The sequence below is a fragment of the Gobio gobio genome (genome assembly GCF_949357685.1).
Source record: "Gobio gobio genome assembly, chromosome: 10".
NCBI lineage: Eukaryota > Metazoa > Chordata > Actinopteri > Cypriniformes > Gobionidae > Gobio > Gobio gobio.
The window spans coordinates 37,980,683-38,008,538 of NC_137116.1; the positions used below are offsets into that span (position 1 = coordinate 37,980,683).

General features: G+C 39.2%; 2 protein-coding genes across 3 annotated transcripts; both read right to left on the bottom strand.

The window, feature by feature from the left end:
* Positions 1–660: 660 nt before the first annotated feature.
* LOC307133142 (uncharacterized protein) lies at positions 661–19,652 on the bottom strand. Of its 2 annotated transcripts, XM_079827972.1 has the most exons (9): positions 19,563–19,652; positions 19,235–19,344; positions 18,918–19,143; positions 12,418–12,443; positions 3,438–3,579; positions 3,060–3,190; positions 2,317–2,536; positions 1,848–2,029; positions 661–1,616 (listed from the first exon to the last, which is right to left on the bottom strand). In XM_079827972.1, the coding sequence occupies exons 5-9, from the start codon at positions 3,460–3,462 to the stop codon at positions 1,566–1,568; spliced, it is 609 nt and encodes a 202-aa protein (XP_079684098.1). In that variant the 5' UTR covers positions 3,463–3,579; positions 12,418–12,443; positions 18,918–19,143; positions 19,235–19,344; positions 19,563–19,652; the 3' UTR covers positions 661–1,565. The 2 variants fall into 2 exon arrangements, 1 of the variants encoding a protein (XP_079684098.1); XR_013817369.1 differs by lacking the exons at positions 661–1,616; positions 1,848–2,029; positions 2,317–2,536; positions 3,060–3,190; positions 3,438–3,579 and adding an exon at positions 10,076–10,565 and having other exon boundaries at positions 10,861–12,443; positions 19,563–19,646.
* A 16-nt stretch (positions 19,653–19,668) lies between these two features.
* Positions 19,669–27,646, bottom strand: LOC307133143 (uncharacterized protein). The gene is made up of 5 exons (XM_079827973.1): positions 27,496–27,646; positions 23,452–23,603; positions 22,293–22,482; positions 22,030–22,190; positions 19,669–20,714 (listed from the first exon to the last, which is right to left on the bottom strand). Exons 1-5 carry the CDS (start codon positions 27,515–27,517, stop codon positions 20,625–20,627), a joined length of 615 nt encoding a protein of 204 aa, XP_079684099.1. The 5' UTR covers positions 27,518–27,646; the 3' UTR covers positions 19,669–20,624.
* Between the last annotated feature and the right edge of the window lie 210 nt (positions 27,647–27,856).

The following is a 27,856-nucleotide window of genomic DNA, read 5'->3' on the forward strand; positions in this document are numbered from 1 at the left end:
TGTTAATTTCAACATTTACTAATGTATTATTAAAATCTTGTTAACATTAGTTAATGCACTGTGAACTAACATGAACAAAAGATTAACTAATGCTGAACAGAGGTGTTGTTCATGGTTAGTTCATGTTAACTAATGCATTAACTAATGTTAACTAATACAACCTTATTGTAAAGTGTTACTGTCAGATGATACTGATATATAGTTTAGATTTTGCTAAGTATGAGATTTACAAGAACTGGCGCAAAACACAGAGACCTAAACACAAATAAAAGTAACAATAAAAGCAAATGCTGTCAGTAGAGTGTATGGATCCTGGGCACCTGCAGATGACATTTGTCTCAGAGAGTTATGGCAGTTAAAACCTTGTTTCTGATATTGATAGATATGGCCTAGGGTAAGAAATTGAGCAGGTGGATTTAGATGGATTGGTCCTGGGTTTAATGCCCTCAATTGAAAGGCAAGATGCTGGAACAGAAAGTTTTCAGGTGTGTGTTTTTTGTTGTAGTTTTTTTCTGGAGCAGAATGCTATAGAGGGTAAGAGGGTCACATAAAGCGTCTTGGTGTGCAGTGATATCCTGCTGGAACAGATAAACTAATTTAATTATAGGCTACCAGAAGTGCTTTAGGCTCTGCAAAATTTTTCTTTTTTTTTTTTGCTTTAGTAAACCAACACACCCACACAAACAGAATCAAACACAAATGCTTAATCTAGGTCATTAACTCTGGTCTATTAAATACGGACACAAATGTGTGAACATAATTTATTTAAATACTGTAAGAAGCAGTGTTGTTATTTTTAACTAAATCAATTACAAATTATTTTCGTAAATTAAAATAAAATTACTAAAACTGAAATAAAATAAATCAAAATTGAAATATATACAATTTTTTTGACAAAATATATAAAAATAATACAAATGAAATTACTAAAACTTAAACTAAAATGAAAATGGAATATATAAAAATAAGAGCTAATTCAAAATATTAATAAATACTATAATAGTATACACATAATTCTAAAATAACGGTTTAGAGGGGGTTTCTCCATTTACAGTGTTTAAATGTAGATCAATTATGTGTGACAACACTTTTCACTCTTAGTTCACCCAGAAATGTTAAAAAGTTCTTCAATTATTTACTCACCCTCCCTTTTCATTTTAAATAAATAAATATATTCGTATTAATGATTTAATTAAAGAGTGAATAATGACTTTCAGCCATTCAGAAGTCTTAGGAAAACTGACCACTATGGTGCTTTTCGCTTTTTGGAGTCTGATAGAACTCTGTTCTTTCATACCTAAACACTGTACCGGTTTATGGTTAAGTAAATAATTGTCATTTCTGGTAATGAGTATAATGGATATAAAAGCACAGATCAGTTAGAGCAACAGTACGGTTTCAGCATGACTGTCGTATTAAGTGTATTATTCACAGGAAAATTCACAGAATAATTATCAAAATTATAAGTGACTAAATCATCCAATGTTCTTTTCACAGGTTTGCAGAACATAAGGAAAGTCTTTATAGATGATATGGAAACAAACAGAAGGTGATGGTGGTTGATCTTAAGTATGTCTTCTTCTTCTTCTTCTAAGTTCTGTGAACTCATTGAAAATCTGAAAATAGAAACACCTAATTACTTTTATAGATTAGAAATCATTTTTCACATTAACAGTTAAAGGATCAGGCTTCCTAAGTCAATTTCTTTCTGATTCAGCACAGTACTTAGACCCTTAATGCTCTGTCTGTTTGGATAAATCTGCTGCAGTGCTGAATTACTTCATTACTTAACTCAAATAAAATGCAAAAAGAGATGAGGTAAATCAGCTACATTTAGAAATACTTACCCATATGCACACAGCACTGAGGAAAAGTTTACTCACAGCTAGTCCTACACAACCCCAAAAGACAAAGATCTCTGAATCATTATTCACATGAGTCAATGGGATGCTATTGTTTGCCCACGACGCATTAACAAACTTAGTGGTGGAGAAATCAAAGATAACGGATGAAGGTGTTGACACACAATCTGGGGAGACAAATAGATCTATATTATCTCAACAGAAATTATCTGTACACAAATGACTGAAAAAACAACATAGTTAAACAATATTGTTTGTCTGCATTTGAAACCGAAAAGCCGTAGATACTGGAAACTTGCCGAAACTGTATGTTTTGTGTATTTTTGTGTAGTTGGCCAAAACTGTGTCACCATTTCATAAGAGAAATACATCATCCAAAATACAGTATGTATGACATTATGCAAAAATATGAATTTGTTCATTTGTTCACAATTGTTTATTAATAGTGAAATACCTGAGATATTCAGTCTAAACTGCGTTTGACAGTTCATTCCTCCTGCCTTGGCTCTAATTAAACACTTGTAGATCCCAGAATCTGAAGGTGCGACTTTCCTTAAGACTAAAGATGTGTTTTCAACCAGTGACACAGTTTCATTTTGCTTATCAGTTCGGATTACATTTTCTAACTTTTTGAGGATTATCATTGTAGATTTGCCACTGTTGTTATTGTAGACCTTTAAAAGAGAGAAAAAGAACATAGTGAGTGTATATCATTTTTAGAATAGATTGTATTTTATTAATAGCCTAATACTTAGTGTGTAAAGAATGTAGTGGGGGAATGTTATTTCACTGCAATAGGCCTACATGTTATTGTCTGAAGAAATTCAAAACACACACAATAATTATTATATTTTTTTTTATATCTGTCACATGTAGCCTACAAGTAAAAATGTCAATATACAATAAAGAGGGATGGTGTAAAGGAAATGTGTGTCAGTAGCATGTTTCCTGCTTAAAGCCGCAGAAAATGTTTGAACAGAACACATTTCACTAAACTGCTTTTCCATTCACATTGTCGTGTGTGCAAAATTAGAAGATACACAAGTTTAATTATAAAATCAAATAGGCATATACTAGCTTTTTGGTTCAATGCAGTCAGACACGTGAACTACATGCAAGGTGTTCATCAAATCAACGTCACCAGATATTTGAGAAAGTATTCTTGTAAATTTGACATGATATATGGACATGACTCACCTTGTACCATGTAACAGAGGTGTAGTTCTTGCAGTTTTGAAGGGAAGTACAAGGCAAAATTATGTCACCTCTGCAATCTGCAGTGATGATTGTGAATTCATCGTTGCCGACTACTATACTAAGGCTCAACGCTATAACAGACATTACAGATCAAAATCACTACCGGAAAATAGTCAACAGTTTGGTTTTTGGTTTAACCTATAGATAGGATACAGAATGTAACACACACCTGTTGTTGCATGATGGAGTTATTGCGTAAACTTATTGTTGCCATTTATAGTAAATATTAGAATTTAAAGGCATTTTATACCTTTTACAATTAACTAAAAGCTGTGAGTAAAATAAAGAGTAGATTAAAGAAAGTGAAATCTTACTCACCCAACACTATCAAGCGAATCATCATCGTATGATGAAATGGGTGGTCCACAGTTCCTCTGAAATTGCCTGCTTCCCACAGTTCTTAAGAATCACATTAGCAGAAAACTGGGTTTGGCAATGCTGTCTTGCGGTTTTGTCACCCCTTCAGGATCATTTTAACCACGTTGTTTCATTGCAAAGTATGTAAAAAAAAAAAAAAAAAAAAAAAACTTAACATGCTACTGTACAGTAACAGTAAACACAGGACAACATTTGTAGTTGTGGAATTCAGATTTACAGAATATGAAAAGTCCCCAAGTAACCCCAGTCGCTAACGTATATTTTGCCTTTGAGCAGTGCGGGGCGATCTCGATCACGTGACCATTATTAACCCTCTGGTATCCTACGCAATACATCAATGAGGAAAAAAATATTTTATGTATATTTTTCCTGCTTAAAATTGGACACTATAACAATATCAATACATTTGTTTTTATTTTTTTAAGTTTATTGTCTCAAGGCAACATTGTACCACAACGGACAAATTGAAACATTTGACATTTTCATGTAGAAAAATTCAGTTTCTTTAACCAGACACTTGAACAAACACATTTATCAATGTATATTACAAATTTCATATTTAATAAAAAAGTAACCTTTCAAATTCAGCTGTTGCTCTCAGGCAACATTGTACCATCGTGGAAGTTTGAACACAAGTATTACCAAACCATCATATCAAGTTATCATAGGCCTATCCATCTTTGATCTCACCCTCACTCTCTCCCTGCCGGTGTCATGAGAAATCCTGTCCCCCTGTGAAATAGTGTCCGCTTAGGACACAACATGGTTGTAGCTGTTTTAAATACCTGATCAAAAGCTGTTATAGTAATAACATGCCTAACATATTGTAAATTACTTCAATTGATAAACTAAGTAATAATACCAATACAAAATCATAACATAGTAATGTACCTATAATGTATAAAGATACAATAATAAATACACATATAAAAACACAATAATATACAGAACAGGTGCACAAAATAAATACAACAGGATTTTTTTTATTATTGTATAAACATTAAAGCGGGGCTAGGGCTTTTAAGATGTAGGGTAAGTGCAACCATGGTGTATAAACTAAGCTAATCGGGTAGCTGTATGCTATGCTAGAACATATGCTAACTAAAAAAAATTAAGAACGAGATATGCTTGATTTCACAACTTATAGCTTCGGTTATATAAGAAACATATGATTTTCAAGCCGTTAAAGACTATTTTAACACAATTTAAACGACAAAAAATTTGATATTGTAAGAATTGCAATCAGGCTCTGAACAGATTACCCATTAAAAGTTCTTTCAGCCAATAGAATCTTTCTGGGGTCCTAAGCGCACACTATTTCACAGGGGGACAGGATCTTTCATGACACCGGATTGTCACGACCTCATCTTCCTCATCACAGTATGACACCTCAGCCTCACCCTCATCATCTGGCAGTAGTGTTTTATACCTTTTTAAGTGAAGGTGTCAGAATAAACACGAAACACGCGTGCTCGTTGTCATGCGGTGAATGCCAATCGTGGAACTGCTGTGTCGTCATCAGAGCTCGTGCAGCTGCTCTGGAGAAGCTACGCAAAATGCAACAGCCGGCTGCTCTCGATTTGCTCTCACGTTGTTTTGATGGCACACGCCACAGTCATGGCGTCGGCGCTGTCTCAAGTCGGGGTGCTTCTCAAATGGAAGGCTGCATCCTACCGAGATTACATCCTTCCTAGTCCAGTCCTTCTGAGGCTTAATTAGGAAAAATTAATCATTTGAACACGACGCAACTATCCAATAAAAGTAGAGCACATGGAGACGGAGGGAAGTCTCTCGCCGGCCCTTTGTTTTTCAGTCCCCGCTGGCTCAAATGCACACCCATAGCGGTAAACTTGAGGAACGCCCATCAACATACACATGAGGGGAAGCGTCACAACACCACGCTTCCGTCGTGCCGCAAAAGTGGATCTGTACTGTTAACCTGTTAACATGGGATCCAAAATTAAAACGGACACGCCATGCAGCTGAGACGCTCACGCCAGGCTTGCAGTGTGTAGCCGGCCTAAGTGGTAATGACTACGTCACGCACGTTTCTGCCCCAGCGGTCACAAAGCAAAAATACTTTTAAAACTTAATTTTGGAAAAATGCTTTATTACACACGCCCATCAACATACACATGAGGGGAAGCGTCACAACACCACGCTTCGGTCGTGCTGCGATAGTGGATCTGTATCGTTAGAGCATGCACACTGTTTATGCACGACGAACTGCGGCCTACCCCAGAAGCCCGGGACTCGGTTTCCTCCGAGCGGTCAAGAGAGACAAGTTTCCCAGTCGTATGATGAACTGAAAGAAATTGTCACTCGCGCTGTAGACAAACTGGGCCTGGATTGGGACAGCGAGCCCGCGCTAGATCGAACCCAATCGAAGCTGGACGATCGGTTTTTCACTAGCCGTGCGCCAACTCAGCCCCGTCGGCCACTGCCGTTCTTCCAAGACCTCCACCACGAGGTCTCGAAGTCTTGGAAGCAACCATTTTCAGCTCGTATTACCAACCCCGCGGCCGCGGATTTTGCCACGGTTTCTAAAATGGTGGACTTTGGCTACGTGAGCTTGCCAACTGTTGAAGAGACCCTCGCGGCCCATCTCGCGCCTACTTCGGTTCCGTCGTGGAAGTCTCGCCCCTTATTGCCCTCCAAACCACGCAGAGTGACCTCCTCACTGGTCAATAAGTCATATATGGCAGCTGGACAGGCAGCAGCCACCCTTCATTCCATTCCTGGTTTTCAGGCTTATCAAGACGATTTATTAAAAGAGCTTGATGAAGGACAGGGCATGACACCGGAGGCAGTCAAAGAACTCAGACGGGATACTGACTTGGCGCTGAGAGCCACCAAGCATACTGCCTATGCCGTAGGCAGGTCTATGGCTGGTTTAGTGTCAGTAGAGCCCCACCTTTGGCTTACTCTCACTGACATTAAAGAGAAGGAGAAATCCTTTTTGTTGGACGCCCCCATTTCCAACGACGGCCTTTTCGGGGAGGCTGTAACTACGTTGGTGGAGAAATTTCGAGCAGGAAAACAACAATCTGCCGTGTTTTGCCAGCTTATTCCACGTCGGTCTAGGGAATCCGCAACCGGCTCGTTCACACTCGTCTTCCCTTCAACGCTGTGAAGTTCAACGAAGCGAACCCTCTCCTATGGATCCCCCTCGCAAGGACTGGGGACCTAGGACCCACCCACTTATGCGTCAGCGCAACTACCAACGCAAACGAGTAGACCTGATGTCGACAGCTAAAACCTCTCATCCTCAGGCCCCCAAGAATAACTCCAGAACGCTTCGCTCGTCTTCGGAGGCCAGGCCCTCCATTGGAGAGTTTGGACGAACCACGCAAGTGTATTCGCATCTCTCACTATGGCCTCCCAGCACCGGCCTTAACCGTCCCGCCGCTAAATGCGCCTCGGGTGGTTTCGGACCGACCCCTATCAACGAGCGCTGTTCTTGCTAGTGTCCAAGAAGAAATCATGAGGTTACACACATGTGGCCCGTTTATGACGGCATTCAACCCTCCCAGCGCCAGGATGGCGGGGCAGCCGAACAGGTAGTTGGACAGTATCTTGAGCAAGAGGTCTCCGCCACCTATGTGCCTCGGAGCGTCATGCAGTCAGGCATGTCTATGAGAGAAAACATGTCTGTTTCACATGTATTTCCTGGTTCCGCAGACTTTCTGCAATCAAGAACTACATCGACACCTATGGGACGACACGTATCCCAAACCGTCTAATTCCATTAACGGAACACTGGGCCGCGTTGCAGCGCCTGCCTGAGGTTTCGCAATGGGTGCTGCGCACCATCCGTCACAGATACACCATCCAGTTCCGCAAAGGCCCACCTCTTTCAGGCGGGGTTCTCCCCACGTCAATGCATCCATGGGAGGCCCCAGCTATGAGACAGGAAGTTATGTCTCTCTTGGAAAAAGGGGCTATAGAAGAAATACCCCCCTCCCAAGCAGAAGCGGGCTTTTACAGCCGTTACTTTGTGGTGCCCAAAAAGGGTGGCGGATTGTGTTCGATTCTGGACTTGCGTCGTTTAAATCTTGCACTCAGAGTAAGCAAGTTCAAAATGTTGACGTTAAAGTCCATCCTGACCCAGATTGGTTTGTAACCATCGATCTAAAGGATGCGTATTTCCAAATACAGATTGTCAAGAGACACAGGAAGTTCCTCAGGTTTGCTTTCAAGGGCAAAGCTTACCAGTATCGTGTCCTTCCCTTTGGGCTAGCCCTAGCCCCTCTGACTTTTACGAAATGTGTGGATGCTGCTCTGGCCTCATTGCGGCTGTAAAATTTTTAATTTTAGAGTTTTGCACCCGTCCCAGCAGACGACTTTTCTGGGCGTGGATTTGGATTCTAATGTAATGCGGGCACGGCTGTCTCCTGCACGCGCTCAGTCTCTGCAGAACTGCCTGAGCCACTTCAAGATAGGGCATCTCGTTTGTGTCGGTCTTTGGGGAGCAGTTTATCAAGGACGCCCGACGTTTGGAGTTTGGAGTGGAGAGCATTGTGGTTGGCACATAAATCATCTGGAGCTGTTAGCAGTGTTTCTAGTGCTCAAACGATTCCTGCCCCATCTGAGAGGGTGTCATGTACTGGTCAGGACGGACATCATGACGTGATATCTTACTTAAATTGCCAAGGGGGGTTTCGCTCTCGCCCTTTTTACAATCTGGCGAAGCGTTTGCTTCTTTGGGCGCAGAACAAGTTTCTGTCGGTCAGAGCGGTTCACATTCCAGGCCATCTGAACCTGGGGGCGGACCTACTCTCAATACAGGGTCTGGATCCCAGAGCGTGGCGGTTACATCCTCAGACGGTAGACCTCATATGGCAGAGGTTCGGTCGAGCGGACGTGGACTTGTTTGCGTGAAGCACAACTACGCACTGCCCGCTTTGGTTCTCCCTTTCACCTCCGTCTCCTCTGGGGATAGACGCATTGGCCAATTCATGGCCCAAGACCACTCTCTTTGCTTTCCCTCCGGTTCGTTTACTCCCAGCAGTACTGCTCAGGGTGCGAACAGACAGAGTGGAACATCTGTTACTGATAGCTCCTCACTGGACCACTCAAGTTTGGTTTTCGGAACTGATCAGTCTGCTAGTCGGCCCTCCATGGGAGGTTCCCCTCAGACCGGATTTGCTGATGCAAGCTCAAGGCATGATTCAACACCTCCATCCGGAATTATGGAAGTTATGGGTGTGGCCTCTGAGCGGGGCGCACTAGATTGTTATGGTATATCGGCAGAGACCTCGGAGACCATTCTCAACTCCAGAGCACCGTCTACGAGACGCCTTTATGCTTTTAAGTGGAAGCTTTTTGCATCATGGTGTCTGTCACGAAATGAGGACCCAGTATGCTGCCCTATTGGTTCAGTACTGGAGTTTCTACAAAGCCGTTTTTCAGCAGGAGCTGCTCCGGCCACAAAGTTTATGTGGCGGCCATTTCTGCCCAACATGTAAAGGTACAGGGTGCTTTGGGAGGACGACACCCTTTGGTTTCTCGCTTTCTGCAAGGGACGAGACGGCTTAGGCCTTTCCGCCCTGCACGAATTCCGTCTTGGGATCTTTCTATAGTCCTAGAAGGACTAATGGGCGGCCCCTTTGAGCCTTTGGAGTAAGTGGCAGAGAAGTTTCTGACTTTCAAAACTGTTCTCTTGCTGGCTTTATCCTCTCTGAAGAGGATTGGAGACTTACAGTCTACCAGTCCCTCCTGTATGGACTTTGTACCTGGATTAGTTAAGGTTTTGCTGTGACCTAGGCCAGGTTATGTTCCTTAGGTTGCTTCGACCTCTTTTCGATCCCTGCAGATAGTTCTGGAAGCTTTTTCTCCTTCTGAATCAGACGGTGGAGAGTACGCGACCTCTTGGTCTCTGCCCAGTCAGGGCGCTAGAAGTTTACGTCGACCGTTCTGCCCAGTGGCGTAAATCAGATCAGTTGTTTGTATGCTTTGGCGGCAAGAATAAAGGAGCAGCTGTCACTAAGCAGAGAATGTCTCATTGGGTTATTGAGGCTATTTCAACAGCCTACGAGGCGCGTGGTCTCACCTCGCCTTTAGGAGTACGTGCGCATTCGACCAGAGGAATGGCGTCTTCTCAAGCTCTCTTTGGAAGATATCTGTGTTGCTGCAGGATGGTCCTCTCCTATCACCTTTATCAAGTTCTACGATCTGGACGTGACGTATTTCAGGGTGGCGCTAAGCGCCACTAGCCAATGAATTGGCGTGATGGTATAAGGCAGGGGTCTCCACACTCTGTCATGGAGGGCAGCTGTCCTGCAGAGTTTAGCTCCAACCTCAAATAAACACACCTGAACCTGCTAATCAGTGTCTTACAAGGCCCTAGTTAGACATTGATTAGCTGGTTCAGGTGTGTTTAATTGGGGTTGGAGCTAAACTCTGCAGGACAGCAGCCCTCCAGGACCGAGTGTGGAGACCCCTGGTATAAGGGCTTCAGACATTCGTCACACCGGAAGTATTCCCATGGCAACGGTTTGCAGCGCCTATTCAGGGAACCAAGGTTACATACGTAACCGAGATGTTTTTAATTATTTAATACTAAGTTGCCCCCTTTTCATGCATTTTTGTTCTTTATTGTATCAATTACACAAACCACAATAAAACAGAAATAATGTTCTAATAAAACAAGTCATCATCATGAAACAAACTGTCTGACATTACTGAAGTAAATCAATGTATTTAGAATTTAACAGTAGAATTTTATCATAGTACATTCGGAGATATGTTAGCAAAGGTGATGTTTTTGCGTCGCACCGCTGCAACCCAGGCCATCCGACACCTCGTTACGTCCGCTACATGATGTCCATGTCCTTTCTTCAAAGTGGGAAAGCTAAAAAACCTTTCCCCGTAGTTTAGTTTTGTACCTTTTCTGTCATGAGACTTACTATTGCAGCCTATCGCACAACAAGAACCATTTTATCACTGAAAAGAACTGAATCCCAACTCTCTAACAACAGAACCCCTCAGCATTAATACCTTACAAATGGCGGCTCCACCCATAATGCACTTCGGCTCCCACGAGTGTGACATTACCTGACAAAGGCCCTGTCCCAAATGGCACACTTCATGTGCACTTTCGGTCTTGTGGACTTACAATGGACGCTGCATGCGTTTGTCCGTTAAATCCACGAGACCTCATTTTAGGTCTCAGAATGGTGCTCGCGAGCGCCCCCATTGCGGTCGATATGTGCCCTCGATTCGCACTTATGCCGAGCCCTCACTGGTGCGGGTTACACAGCGGACTTCTTCCCGGCAGTCAAAGCGGCATTACGTCGTGAAAGTGCGGACTCAGAGGAGGACCGTGAGGGTTTAGGATGCCATTTGGGACAGGGCCAAAGACCGATTGAATCCACGCTGAGTGAGATACACACAAAAATTTTATGATTGGCTCATTTCCCTGTCTTCGCAATTATGCCCACTTCTGATTGGCTGTTAACCCTGTGAATCGACAATACCTGCCTTACATGCGAGTCGCAACCTGTCCACAATGCAAATCTTACCTAGCCACCTCAATTTAGTCAAACTAGTGATAAACGAAATGATCCGAAGATCTCGATTATTAAACAGATCTGCGCGATCCACTGAGGAGAGTTTGAATTCACCACAGAATTCTCTATCTCTACTATGACTCTGTGATTTAAACTAATTCAAAGCCAGATAAAACAGCGCTGACATTCTCAACATATTGACGCGAAAAACATTATTCGTTATAGTTAGAAGACATTTCACTCCACAACTCATGAATTTACTGTATAAACCAACTGTTTTGGCAGAAAAGTTGTATATATTAATATCAAATTGTTATATTAATACAGTAATGTATTAAATGTGTTAAGAGTAATAATGGAAAATAATTACAGTAGGCCTATATGTTTTTGTTTAGAAGCTATGGCGTTTTTTTTATTTATACTAAATGTTTGGGCTACTGTTTTTCATAACAAATAGTACCATAGGTTTATAGAGAACATATAGTTATTTATGTTTACTGTGGTAGTGAAGAGCAATGCATGGTTTTACCTGGGTTACCATGATCTACAAATGTATGAGACTAAGAAAGAACAAATGGTAAATTGTAATGAGCCAATAAAAAACAGAAGCAAGGGCTGTCCAGTCCCAACTCAGTATTTAAATATTTCAAAATTACAGATTTAGCCAATTTAAACAAATTTACATTTGCATCATAACTCAAACTTAGTGCTTTACTGTCCCTTCCATGAGACAAAATCAAACACTTATTGTTGCCACTGTGGCAAATGACTCTTAAAATGGTGTGGCAGTTAAATATTCATGAAAAGTGTGTGATTATGTGTGTGTATGTGAGTTTTCATAGAGACTATTATAAATGTACATATTTCAATATATATGTTCATATTTTTTTAGGAATGGTTGTTAAACAAAAATATAATTTAAAATGCTTGTAAGGCTGAATAATGGCAGGATATCAAGATGTTTTATTATTTTGCATATGATGGTGATTAAAAGTAAAGTAAAAGTAAAAAAGCACCACCATGTCACATATATAATAAATTAAATATTGTTGAGTATAACAAACAAGTAGCCCTCTAGATTATTGTATCCCTTGAGGTAGCCCTCACTCACAAAAAGGTTGGAGACCCCTGTGCTGCTCCATTAAACCAGCAAATGTTTTGACAAATGCAAAATTAATTTTTAATTTTGAAAAAAACAACAACAAAAAAACAGTTAGGCATTCATCTTAATTGTATGTCATCAGTTATATGCTTTCATCAGTTTGCACAAGTTTTTTCATAATATTATCTTTCTTAATCATTTTGAGAATCAGAAACATGATAACAGCACCAGCCATCAGACTCAGCACACATACGGCGACTATGATGAGTTGATGATTGGCAAACAGTGTGTCTTGCTTGCTGCTTACCACTTGCAGTTGAGGCTTTATGCAGTCTAAGCAAAAACACAAACACACACAACATTTTTAATTTTGAGTTAACATCACATCTATCAATTAAAGGGATAGTTCACCCAAAAAGGGACATTCTGTCATAAATTACTCACCATCATGTCATTCCAAACCCATAAGACCCAAACCTGCTTGATCCACAAGAACAAACCACATTGATTCTTGCAGAAGCTCAAACGTGCTGCATAACCATAGACTGTAAAAAATATGGACGTAGTGTCCGTGACGTCACTCATAGGTTTCTGAAGAGCGTTTCTGAAGCCTAAAGTGCGGCCATTGCCATCTTGTCAGCGCGTCACCTCGCATCACTCCGGGATAACTGAAAATGAGCAAAGAGGAGCTAACAGGTGGAGTGGGTGGAGCAAACAGACAGCAGACAAACGGCTAGTGGTGACAGCATCGGCAATCTACCTGTCACTCAAGTGGCCACGCCCTTAATTATGCAGAACTTTAAGGCTTAATATAATTTAAACAAATGAGTTATAAAAAAAAATCACCCCCCTCACAGTATGCTGTATAGACCAAAAACACAATTTGTACCAGGCTGTAAACGTTTTTTTCTGCTGTAAATTTGGGCATTTTAACATGGGGCTCAATGAGATTCTCCTCCCTTCTGGAGCCCGTCTCTAGCGGCCAGTCGATGAATTGCAGTTTAAGTCACTTCCGTATTGGCTTCAAGAGAAACTGCGGGAGGTTACCCGTGTGCGTAACACACGAGAATGAACCTCATTGCATGGTTCTCACCAAGCGGCAACCTCACAGTCTGGTACAAATTGTGGTTTTGGTCTATATGGCTAATTTTGCCCTTCATGACAACTGTAAGGGGTTGATTTTTTTATAACTCATTTGTTTACATTATATAAAGCCTTAAAGTTCTGCATAATTAAGGGCGTGGCCACTTTGAGTGTCTGTTAGTCATCACGTCACCTCAGCTTCAGCCACGTCCGGCCTCTTTGCCCATTTTTTGTTATCCGGGAGTGACGCGCGGATGGCAACCGCCAACTTTGAGGCTTCAAAACTGCTCTTCAGAACCCTATGGGTGACGTCACAGACACTACGTCCATCATTTTTTACAGTCTATGGTTCTAACACGTTAAGCGAACATGCTTGAGCCTCCGTTTACCACAACTGGGCTACATTCAGCCCCGACCAAAAATTGTTTTAAACGGAAACGGTCGTGCGTTGAACACCCTGTTCTGATGACGCAAGAGCTGCAACTATGGCAGCTGAGAAGGCCATTCTTTGTTCTAGTTCTTACTTTTTTAATACCTTGTATTTTCTTTCTCATTTTTATGGAAAGCACTTGATTAATTTGCCATTGTGTATGAATTTTGGAATATAAATAAACTTGCCTTGCAATGAAGCTAAAAATATAAACAACCACATCATCGTGTTGATATGCAATATTTTTACTAAAATACTCTTACGACAAACATGTTTTCTAATATCTTCAATTGTTGCGTACTGAGCTGTAGCGGATACATTTGTAAATGGCTTTACTTGGATCCATTGTGCAAGCTGTATCTTTAATACCGCATGGTATATATACATGTTGCCGCTGATTGGGCTGACATTTTTGACACCCACCAAAGAAGAGAAAATGTATCTCAAACCCCGTTGCACACCGTTTCCAAAAAACATGTCATTCAACCAGAGACGTAGCAAGCTTTTCAATGGATGTGGTTTGTTTGTTAACAATAAAAACGATGAATACAATGACAGAAGGGTACAAAAGGTATAACATACAAGATATATAATATATATATTATACATACCTCGGTTTTTTTTAACCACTGTGTTTGGTTGGGTTCTGATGGCTAGTCACATCAGTTTTTTGCTATTCTATTCTTAGGCGACGGGAACAGAAAGAGGTTAAGGAGAAGGAAAAAAAAGCAAATTTTTTATTTTACTTAAAAGACTTGAAAAACCTATCCTTAAACGTAAAACTTTACTTAAAAAACCTTGTACACATTCCTAGTGTATAGTATAATATAAAATAAATATATATAAAGATTTACACTGGCAGCTCAGAGCTGTACAGCAGCATTTAAGTATGAAATTTGCTGAATAAATGTAAAAATAAAACACTACATAGACTTCACTATAAAATAAATTGATTCTTATTAAAGCTACTGTATTAATGTTTTTCAGTCAAGAACAGAGAGTGCTTTTCTATGTCTTTTGTAGTTTTATTAACATTAAAGTCCCCATAGTAGGAAATAATATGGAAGTCAATGGCTACCATCAGCTGTCTGTGTTCAACAGAAGAAATGAATATAATATTAGAGTGAGTAAATAATGACATAATTTTAGAGGTGAACTGTCCCTTTAAGGACAGCATGTTCTATAGCAGGGGTTTTCAAACTTTTTGTGTGTGTGGACCACTATTTGTAATCAAAAAAATTTGCGGACCACCTCATAACACACATAATAAAATATGTCTACACACAGACCTACCTGAATGAATCCGCACCTCTAAATAGACTTACTAGCACTAAAACTATAACTAGTCATCACATCAGTACAACAGGCTTGTTAAAAGAAAGTTTACTGCACACAACGGCTGCCACATATTTAATTTATTTATTCTGGCTCATAGATGCTCATAGAATCTGGCTCATAGATGCATCCGACTCACTGTCAATCTCTTCATTTTGTAGCTTCTGCCTCTGTCTCTTTTCTCTTCAGAGAACCTGTTGCTATCCACCGATCCATAACAGCATTGAACTTGAACGTCGCGGCTGAGCGCCACTAGCCTATTTTAGTAATCACACAATAACTTGACAATTTAATATAAATGTTATATCAATATAGGCCTACATATTCTTTTTTATGGGAATTTCCTGGTAAAATGAAGGTTAAAAAATATTATTTTATTATATTTTGCCTTTCCACGGACCACCTGCAGTACCCTCACGGACCACTAGTGGTCCGCGGACCACAGTTTGGGAATGACTGTTCTATAGGCTGCGCTGCTGTCAATTTAAGACGTGCATCTAATATACAGACACACACCGATTTTACTTTCACTTTAGACATAACCGACTGTGTTTATGTTAACCTTGTGTTTATTTGTGTTTATTCAGGCGTTTAGTGCGCGCGCTCTGCGCGTTAAAGCGGTGCATTAGCACGCGAATAACCGGCAAGGCTTTAAAACGCATGCAAATAATGAACTTTCATGATTGTGAATAACTATAGTGTTCTGTGAGTATAACTCTCTGACACCAGCATTGCAAGCGTGTCTAGCACTGTGTATAGTGATTGGATATTTGCTTATATCAGCGCATAGACTCACAGGCACACTGCAAAAACAAAACAATACAAAAAAAACAATACAAAATTCACAAGTGCGTATTGAACCGTGAATGCCGTACCAAACGGTTTAATATTATAATGAGAATTGTGGCATCCCTAAAGCATTTGTGCAAAACTGCAGAAAAAGTGTGGGTGTTGAACCCTCTCACTGGGAAAAGTGTGGGTGCAACGCCCCTGCATTCAACCCAGAAACCGTAGCAAAACATTGCACACCAGTTTGAGCTTGTAAGTGCCCCGGATGTGTGCGTTGATGAATAAAAGCCTAAATTAAATCTGTTCATCATATAAAGCGATCTAGTCTCTGCAGAAAATTTGGACTAAACCGAAACCACTCAATAGAGCTCCGGAGGTCACGTGACCCATTCTGTTTACGACGCCATTTTGGCAGGCAAGAACAGCCGGCGCCAGCATGATTTTCAAGGTAACGGAGTTCACTGCGCACTTTAATTCAAAAGACATTTACGTAGCAAAACTTAATATATTAAACATAACAGATCCCTATAATGCCCTCGGGTGCTTTTCACGTGTATCGATAAAGGAACGGATAGCTTTACAGTCAGGACACCTGTTGCACTAGCTGTGCGCAAGTTACAACTAGCCTAATTTTGACGTAAATGGGCACTAAGTTACTTAATATGCACTCCTAAATATTTTTGCAGTACACCATTAAAGAGCACCTATCATGGAATTTTGAAATTTACCTTTCATGTAGTGTGTAACATAGATCTAAGTGAACAAAAACATCCTTCAAAATTTTGAAATATGACAGTACACCGTATATATAGTTATTTTCTTTCAAGAGTCGACTCTGAGTCATTTTTAAGAATCGTTAGAAGACCGAAGCTTTTTCTCTGACTAGATGACGTCAACTTGTCAAGTTATTTGAATACGATACGCCCACTTATTGCTCAAAGACGCCAGTGAAAACTAGAAAACATCATGGCGACGAGACGCGGTGTTCTGAAGTGCCACTCAAAAGCAAACTTTTTTCATCTGCCCAAGGATGAGCATTTGAAGACTAAGTGGCTTGAAGACAAACCATACATTGTCGCGATTGTGTGTTTATTTAATCGTCAAATGTCTCTATTTGCATGTTTCGCGATCTCAGGAAGCTTTTATTATGGACTTCTATTATGGCACATGGTATCTTCTTCGTCTGTCTGTACCATATGTGGACTACATGTGCACAGAGCGCCCTCCGGCTGCCAGTATGAATTGAAAACAACACATAAGAGACTCGATCGCTCATGATTAAGATACATCTGCGCATTTTGAGGAAGTATTGAATAAAAAATACTCCTCTGTTTAGAAATTTGACACAGACATGAGAATCTATCAATATGTCTCCTCATCTGCACACTTTTGAACTAAAAGCCCTGAGGGATGTTGATTTGTCGCGAGTCTTCGTGAGGAGAATAGGAGTTTTTTTTATGAATGAGATCAGCTGAGGCTCATATTACAATCAAACGGTTCCGACGCGGTTTTCATATTCATAACTCCTGACACATATTAACAAATTACTGTCACTATAAGACTTTGATGGGCGTTCCGTTTCCGAAAATATCTGCACAGACTATACCAATCACAAATGACTGGGTCATCGGACCAATCACCGTAGATTAGCGTCACGTAAAGGCGGGGTTTTGAAAAGTGAATCACTAAAGGAATCATTTGAGAATCGCTGTCAAAACAGGTAAAAATAAATACATATTATAAGAAAACTAAAGTCTTTTTTGTCATTGCATGCATGCAAAACTGTTGTTGGGGACTTCTAAAACAATATTTGGAACATTTTAAATGCCATGATAGGTGCTCTTTAAATTAGTTGAAGCATAAATCTACGTATAAACTAAATATTTACAGAAGCCTCGAATCAGGAGTAACATTAACAGATAAAATAGCAGGCAGAACTGCATCAATAAGCTCTTGTTTTACATTACAGACTTCGGGTGCGTCTCAGCTCCCTAGTTCATTAGTCAGGCCACTGATCAGGAATCAGCCCATTGCCTTATATCCTGATCAGTGCACTGACTACTGAACCAGGGAGCTGATTGAGACGCACCCTTCAATTCTTTACACGTATGATAATGCTGTCATATAGGCCTCCAATGCGCTTATATTTTAAGAGAGAAAACATGTGAATGGATTAACGTTATATGCGGTTAACACGAACCCGTCCAAAGCCGCACGCACTGTGTGCATCTGTTCCTGCATCTGCAGTCATAATCAATAGATATAATTTCTTCTTTTTTGTTTCAGTATTTATTTATTTATCCTTAATTTCGTTTCAAATAGCCTTTCTTGATGTTATTTATATATAAAAGCACTTATGTTATTCACGATTAAGTATCGTATTTAATGGGAACTTATTTTTATCATTAGTTACGTGAGGCAAAAGTAGTAAAGAATACGGAATAAACTGAAATTCACGGCATTTCAACAACTTACTGTGATAAAACGAGTTCCCATTTTCTTTCCCCCGCCTGTTCTGGCATTCTGGCGCACATCAGCTGTCCATCATGTTGAAATAGTAAGGTTTAAACAGTCCGGTTTTGAATTATTTTATAGATACCAATAAAACAGCCGCTCTTGCGCCCTCCTGGTTGCCTGCCAAAATGGCGGAGTTTAGGCTGCGTGACGTCAACCTCCAGAGCTCTATTCACATGGATTAGTTTTACGATCTCTTTATGACCTTTTTGAAGCGTCTAAGTGGTAGTTGTGTAGCTGCCAATGGAGCAAACAGAAATCTTGTATCAAAGATCTTCATTTGTGTTCCAAAAGTTTGGAACGACATGAGGGTGAATAAATAATGACAGAATTTTAATTTTGGGGTGAACTATCCCTTTAAGTGGGTTTTTCGTTCCAAACACAAACTGTGAAAATGAAACAAAATTAATGTATCATGCATGTCAGTTTATAAAGGGAAATGTTTTTATGGTTGGCCTACTTCTCCTATAATACTTCTCCTAAAACAATGTTACAGGCGGAGTCTTTAAGTCACCATGAACTCAAAATTAAAGTTTTTTTCTTTTTTATGGAATATTGCAGTAGGCTATGTGTCACTGATTTATCCATGCACATAACTATTTGTTTTGTGTGCCCTCGTAATCTTTAATCAAAATAACTTCCCCACCCCTTCTCACCTGCTGTATAATACTCTGTATTTCCTTCCTGAATGTAATGACCCAGTGGAGGCCACAATGTGCATCTGTAAACACCACAGTCTTCTTCAGCAGTACCAGGGACCAGGAGAGAGTTGTCATCCCCCACCTCATAGGAATGATTTGCAAATTTAAAGAGTGTTGTAGTGTTTTTTAGCAGATCCTTCAAAACAAGTCCAGTCAGCACATCAGAAGAACCCTTTTCAACCTGTTAAACAAGTTTGCTTTTATAACGCATTGCCCCATGAAACCAGGAAAGATATTAAAAGGAGATAAAATAAATGTATTAAGACACAAACCTTGTACCAGGTGATTCTCCTGTACTTTACACCTTGTTCAATGTTAGCTCGACATGGTATTTTAATCCAGCGATGCTCATCAATTGACATTGAGAAGTAAACCAGATGGACTGAAGGATTGAAATTATAACATCATTTGATATATGTATATTATTGCCTGCACTCGGTGTATTGTAGGAAAACACTATATCTGCAGACGAACGCGGAAACTGCACTCATGTAAACAGACAGGTTACTTTCACTTTAGAATTTACTTGTTATTTTACGTGTTTCTCTTTTTGCAATACATTACGGTGTGCATGTAAGAATAAATGTATTTTCTACTTACACATTAAAAAATATATGAGCAGCATGATCCTTGTTTTGTTTCGATTCCTCCTTTCTGCAGAACTGCAGATTATCTCCCACAAACGGAAATGACGCGATCGAGTATTGGTCGATTCAAATAACAACAACAGCATTTTCAAATTTTATTGTTTGCACAATTTAATCCAGTTATATTTGTAGAATGTTGTTCAGTACATAGTGTGAATGAACATTTCCTGTAGCCTAAGCATAATTGTCAGTAAACAACATAGGTCTACAAACAGAAAGCTGCCATACAGAAAAAGGGCTAAATACGTAGGCTAACACTATTTTTTTTACTTTTTAATTAAACCAAACCATAGCTCATAGCCTAGTTATGTTCTTACTTTCATTTTCATTTCTGTGTCTCTCAATCTCAGTTCGACTTTTCACTACCATGGTATAATTGTGAAAGTTTAAAACTGGTATGGCCATAAGACTTGACAAAGAATTCCAGTTAAAGTGAGTTAGATTAGAACTTAACTGAAACATTTTGTCAGCAATTTAGATACTGATGAACCTCATAATACAGAGAAATAAACTGAATTCAAACCCTTTTAAGCTCTGTTGAATATTAATCCGTCCATAACATGATGGATATGAATATTTATACAAATAAATATTTTATTGCCTACTCCTGTATCCATAAGAAAATATATTAACCCTTGAGATCCATAAAGTAGGCTACATAATTCTGCAACTGACAGTATAAATATTTCAGAGGAAGTACAATTTTAAAAAATGTATGGGAAAAAATGTAAAAACAAACAAAATGCAAGTGTGCCACTGTCAGGTGGCTCAGGCCTAATGAATTGCAACCAGCCATGACTCTCCTTTCCCTCAACAGCCATAAAACAGCCCCCATTATAGGCCATCCCTCGTCCCCTAGGAATAAACCATCTATAAAAAGTAATTAAGAATAGCAAAACCACACAGAAATGAACCCCATCAACCCAACCTAATAGTGCCAACAACCTTGTAAATGTTTACGCTTGGCTAATAAATGCGTAAAACTAAATAGACCCCATCGGCTTTTTTATGAATCTCAGTCTTTCCAGCTTGAACTTGTTCCAGTCTTGCTTCCCCTTACTTCCTGTTTTCTTCTTGCCGTGCTAAATATGACTCGATCACACACCTGTGAAAGGAAATTTGATATCAGCAAGGCTTCAGAAGCACACACAGAAAAACACTCTCCCACAAAGCCTACTCTTAGCAATCAGCCATGTGGTGTGTAACTTCAATAACCGCTGAAATCATAAGGTTTGTCAGTTTTTTACAGCAAAACAATCAGGTGGTAAAAAAATTGAAAATGCATCTGAAGTGCGCACACACAGAGCTGATGTCTACAATCCTGCTTGCTATAACACCATCATAGGGTTCTGTAGAAAAAAAGAACATTACTTCCTGTGTTAGATAAACCGCGCAAAGTAAAGTAAGTAAGTGAGGGGGATACGTGTGAAGCGAGGGGTTACTGACTTATGGGCCTCACCATCTTGGTTTCCTGTTGTGCAACAGTTTCTGAAGAAGTTAAATGCAAAAAAATGTGTAAAACAATTAGGTCTGTGGGCGGTACAATAATTGAGAATCAGACCAGAAACACAATGGAGGGTTGTGGCATTACCATGAAATGCCTAAAAGATTTAAATGACAATTTAGTCAGCATTTAGAAGTTGACTACAGCTTATAGATGGCCTCAAAAACAAAGCTACATTTTTTTTACTTCATGGTCTTTAACACGGTTAATGGCGTTATACTTGTTTCACTTCCATGCCACAGATAATACAATGAAAATAGATCTATTGGCTTTATATAAAAATGTTTTTAATGGAAATGCTACTTCATTTTGTAATGTGACTTTATTTTTCACAAGTATATTTTGAAATGTGACGTATACATTACCTTTCAAAAGATTGGGGATGGTAAGATTTAAAAAATATTTTTGAAAGAAATCTCCCATGCTCACCAAGTCTGCATTTAATTGATTAAAATACAACAAAACAGTAATATTGTGAAATATTACAATAAAAAAGCTTTTCTATTTATTTTTGTGATGGCAAAGATTTTCAGCAGCCATTACTCCAGTCTTCAGTGTCACATAATCCTTCTTTTTGATATTATTATTATCAACGTAAATAATAATAATTATTAAATAATTCTGGAAACTGAAATTGTTTTTCATGAATCTGTGATGAATAGAAAATTCAAAAGAACAGCAATTATTTGAAATATAAATCTTTTGTAACATTATAAATGTCCTTACTGTCACTTTAGTTCATTTTAATGCATACTTTCTAAATAAAAGTATTAATTTCTTTACAAAAAAAAAAACTTAATGACCCCATTGTTTGAATGTGACGTGCAGTGCTGTTTGTGTGTTTCCTGGAAATCTTTGTGGGGAATTCGAAATAAAGGTCATTTGATTGACTGATTGAAGCTGATATTATACTCACCCCCACAGTTACAATGCAAAGGATGATTTTGCCTATGCTGAAGAGAGAAAGGCCGAGCACAGCCCAGGAAACAGTTAATTCTTCAACAGCAGGACAAGCATCGGTAGGGATTGTGGCGGAGGGATAATCTGTGGGATAAACTGTGCTCACATACAAACATTCTGAAAATGAAGAGAAAAGTTATTTGTTTAATACTTAGTTTTATACTTAGTACTGTCAAATAGATTGGAAAACTAACTAGATTGAATGGGGGTCTAAATTACCTGTGATATTCAGACTAATGAAAGATTCATCATTTTGACCCCCAACATCTGCAGCCAGGTAGCATTTATATACTCCAGAGTCTGAAGGCTGCACGTTACGTAACTCCAAGGCCTCTTTCTCTCCCAGAGAAACAGATGTAAAGTTATAGTGTGTATACTCTCCTTTTTTTTTCTTGATGATGGGCACACGCTAGGAAAGAAAGAAGCGGCTGTGTTAGGGGATCTTGTTGTGGTGTGGTGTTTTCTGCCAGATGCAGAGGCTGCCACTTTATATGCATCTTTCTTTTTTTTACTTAATTCTTTCCCGCCATTGACGAGTCATCTCATCATTTATGAGAAGAAGCTTCCCTGCCATTGACGAGTTTTTACGGCTTTCCATGTTTTCACTGTTATACGGTAGGGTGCGCTATTACGCTTCTCCTGAACGAGTACATTATCTCCCGATCAAAACACAGGAAAAGAAGAAGCAGAAACAAGCAATCTCATATGTAAGCAGATGCATATGAACAATTATGTGATCATCAACAATAAACAGCATATGAATCAAAACTGCCTAATGTTACTGAATGAAATGTCGACCCAGAAAGTGCTATAGGACTGTGAATGCTTTGGAGGTGTTGATGGACTCAATCTACTCCATCTGTGTTTTGATCAACAATCTGTATCTGATCCAGTCTTTAGGACATCATAGGCCATCCCTCCTCCCCTTGGAATAAACCATCTATAAAAAGTAAATAAGTATAGCAAATCCACACAGAAATGGAATGAATCAACCCAACCTAATGGTGTCAACAACCTTGTAAATGTTTACAGGCTTGGTCATCGATCTAAATCCGATCCAGATGTAGTATTTGGGTGTGTTCACACTTGGCATGTTTGGTTCGAACGAACCCTGGTGCGAATTGCTCTGTTAGTGCGGTTAATTTGAATAAGTGCGAACGCTGCCATCCAAACCCTGGTGTGCACCAAGCAAGTGAAGCGAGACCGCTGAAAACATGGGTCTCGGTCCGCTTCCAAGCAAAATAACGCTGGTGGTGGCTGGAAACTTTTTTTTTTAAACGCTGGCGGGGAAAGAGTCCTTGGTAGAAAAAAACAAACTGACAAAAGTACACAAGCATTTTAATAATTTCAAGCAAAGTAAGTCATGAAGGTAACTCACCTCTGTTTTGTACCACATGACGTAACGGTACTTTTTTGTTCGATCAGTAGCTTTACAAGGTAGTCTGATGACATCGTTACAGTTTCCCTGAATGGAGTCCATGCTTTCTGATATCCCACAGTGCAATGCTACCATTGCAAACAACAGCAATGCTGCAAAGAGTGAGGAATACATAATGGAGAGTAGCTAAACATCAAACTAGATGTTAGTATTTCTAAAGATGTACTTATAATTCACATCAGCATAAAAAAAGTTCCATTTTGGTAGTAATGGGGTCCTTGTCTGAACTTATAAAACAACTTACTATTACGCTATGCATTCAGTGCTTAGATATTTCCTAAAAGCCATCTTTATAATTTTGTCTTTGAACTTCTGTTTTTGCGGTAGCTCTGTATATTTCTATAGCATTGCTTTCGAAGTGTAAGTGAAGTGAATTTACTTATAGTTAACGAAAGTTACCAAGAGCATTGTAAGGTTTGAAGCGGATGTCATAACAAATGTCAGTAGATTTTAAAGCAGCACTAGGTAACTTTTCAACCTTTATAATATATTTTCAAGACTCTTGTGATGATACATCAAATTACAATAGGTTGAATGACACGTCTGCCATAGCCTGACGGGGTCTGTATCGTTTTTAATCGTACTTTTAAACTTCGGGTTTCGGGTAGTAACCCGAGAAAAAAAAGAACTACAAAATTCGACTGCTTTACGGCATATACGTCACTTCCACCACCACCCCCACTTCCTTAAATTTGGACGTGCAAGCCCAATTATCATTTGTTTGCCGAATGTTATAGTCATGGCCGAAGCAGCACAGAAAAATAAGAAAGCAAAGGTTTTGTCGGAGGAAAGCAAAAAGAGGAAAACAAGAAAGTGATCGGATTAAAGGCAGGACGAGGATCAACATTGGGCCAGCGTTTGCTCGTTGGCGTGAGCTGAAGGAGGAGGGGCTACATTCTTGCAAGTAAATACGTAAGACGTACAAAATCATATTTTGGGATACCTAACATGTCTGTGATATTTGTTTATTTGTCTTGCCTCAAGCTATAATGCAAATCGATTTTTCAAATTTGCAGATTCATCTATGGTAGCTTGATATTATAATATTGACGATATATGGTTATTACCTACCACTCAAACATTGAATTGAAGTATCATATAGATTCTGTAAAACGGGAACCAATAGACTAGGCTACTATAATGGCGCTGGCTTGTAAACGTGAGCATCGTGATCATTTGGCGTTTGAAAAAAAACAAAACCCATTAAATTATATTCATATGACATGCTGAAACATATGCCACTGTACCTGGGATGAAGACATTTCACACGCAACGCAAGCAGAACACCTGCATGTGAACTCCTGCAGTGTTCAGGGCTATCATGGTTGTCATGTCAATAAATGCACGTGCGATGCATCCCCTGATGTAGAATGACAGTTTACGACAGTAGTAGAGGACAATACTGTTTCCAAACTGTAGGGGGACCCCGAGAGCAAAACCTACCTAGTGCTGCTTTAAGATGAGCGGTTCATTCATAAATCCGTAAGATATTACCTTTATGCTGTGGAAATACAAACCGGATGACAGAACACAACGAGCGGAGTGCTGAAAAGGGGCGGGGCTACATATTTTTTTCTCTTCATGAGGTCTTTAAAAGTGCACTGTGTACATTTTAGCGGCATCTAGCAGTGAGGTTGCTCACCCCTCCCTTTCGAAGCACATAGAGAAGCTACGGTGGCCGACACACAAGATGTCGTCGCATGAGAGCACAGAGAGTAGCTAGTGCTCTGTAGAGCAGTTTGTCCGTTTAAGGTTACTGTAGAAACATGGCGGTGCAAAAGGGTGACTTCACTGTAAGGGGACCTGCGGCATATGTAAATAGAGATGGCACATTCTAAGGTAATAAAAACATAACGGTTCATTATGTAAGGTCTTTATACACAACTGAAAATATAGTTATGTATATTATATTTAGGGTTGGGAATCGTGAGAAATTTTCCGGTTCCAGTTCTGGTTCCGGTTCCGCCTAACGATTCCGGTTCCGATTCCGGTTCCATTAAAATTATTAAACAAATAGTGGTAAAGGAAAAAGGCACAATACGCAACTCAAACAATCCATTTTGTGTTTATTACTTGCTCTAAAATTAATTTACAGGTTGGCAATGTCAAAAAAGTCCTGTACTGTACATATATTACAGTATTAATTAAGCCATTCTTGCAACACATTTTTTTTCAAATGAACACCTCTGAAATTCTTATTACATTTTATCTCTCTGTCTCTGAATAAAAACAAGTTATAAATTATATTTATTAGTTATATTTATGAATTAGTTGTATATTAATTTAATAGTAATTAAGTTATTCAGTGAACTTGTAAATAATAAATTGCAATTCAGCATTACAAAGGTAATTGTGCCTAAACGCTTACCTAAACCATGGTGACTCAACGGTTGACAAATATATATATATATATATATATATATATATATATATATATATATATAATGTGGCACTCTGTGCTGTAGCAAATGTTTTGTCAAATTGCTAGTGCAGCCTCATTTGCATGTTATTAACTTTTCACATGTTACATTTTGCTTCATTATCATTCATTCTTTGGAAATGAATCCATACTTGTGACTTTCTCTTCGCCATGCTGGTGGTCTACGAGAAAATATCTGACGCAAAACCGTAAATGTGTAGCGCGAGGGCTTTCAGTGCTGAACTGCATTGCACTCCTGGAAGCGGCAGGCAACGTAATTAATATTCATGATGAGATGAGCCAGGGTTGCCAGGTTTTCACAACAAAACCCGCACAATTGCTCCTCAAACCTAGTCCAAAACAAGCCCAATCGCGTTTCAGGGGGGCTTCTCCTGTAAAATTCGCATTTCCGGGGCTTATCACATAATTGGGGTCGCTTCAACCCGCGGACATGAAACACAGCCCGCGGCAACCGTGTTTAAGTAGCCCAATTCCGCGGGAAAACCACGGACTTGGCAACACTGGATACGCTTCCAGCGTTTCGCACACACATTGCACCAGAACCGTTTTCAGAACCGAAACTTAGGAATTTCGCGCGGTTCTGGTATTTTTCAAAAATCAGTTTCGGTTCTGCATAAGAAACGGTTCTCGGTTCCCAACCCTAATTATATTGCATTTCTGTCAATAGAGCCTCATACATATTACACACTGCACCTTTAACATGGTTAAATGTTTAAACATTTCAGACTTCATGCTTGTTCCACGAAATAGATCTACTGGCTTTATAATCTTTTTATGTAATAACCAATGGTACCTCATTTTCTCATAATTCATTTTTCTCACAAATGTGGCTTTATATATTAAAATGTGACTTCCATATGCACACCCATTCAAAAGATTAGGGATTTCTAAATGTTTTTGAAAGAAGTCTTTAATTCTCAACAAGGCTGATTTTTTGTATTCAAATTACAATAAAAAATGGTTAACTGAAACCGGCAATGAAATGGCTGACTAGATTATTCCTTACATATCTATATAATATGGATGTTGGTCTATCATTATGTTGACTGTATGTCCACACACTCTAATTTAAAATACTTGGCCACTCATGACAAAAAAACATTTCACAGCTTTACAGTGCTAAAATAATTCAACCATATGCTATCTAGCTGTTATACCTCTAAAATAGCCTAACTAAAATAAAGAAAATTGACTTCCATCCAAGTATATACATCTAATATTTTTGTAAAACTAGGTACTTTAATATCAAGAACAAATGTATTTCCTTAACTCATAAACCTCAAACGAATTTCTTTAACATAAAAGAGAACACGAATATAAAGGGAAAATCCCTTAGCCTATGTGTGACTTTAAGCATCCACGAAGTAGCCTACTTAAACACCACACAAATACATTTCTGTATAATATTAATCATAAATAATATAGTATTATTAGCTATTTTAATGTATTTTTACGAAGTTATGTTTCAAAATGAGGGAGTGAGAGAAGCGTTATGAGCTAAAGCAATATATTCTGAAATAGGCTAATGTCAGATTTTGACTTACCTGACATCTTTAGTTTTGCCATTCTGAGTTCTTTAGGCTACTGTGGGTAAAATGCAGTCATCAGTGATGATGGAGAAACAGCTGTTTCTTATCTACAAACAGAAGGGAAAAAAAATGTCGTCAGTCTGAAATTACTTCTGCTTGATCAGTCAAACGCTTGGTTTCATGCGTGTCGCAATTCTGCCCTCTAGTGCGACTATAATGACCCAGCATGAGGAAAAGGTTTTATGTGAAACACAATATAAAATAAATCAGTTTTAAACTTAATAAATGACTTTCATGCTAAAATTGAAATTGACCATTTCATCACTGACTTTGAACCACAGTCTGTAAGAATCATAGGGTAGGCCAATATATTTAA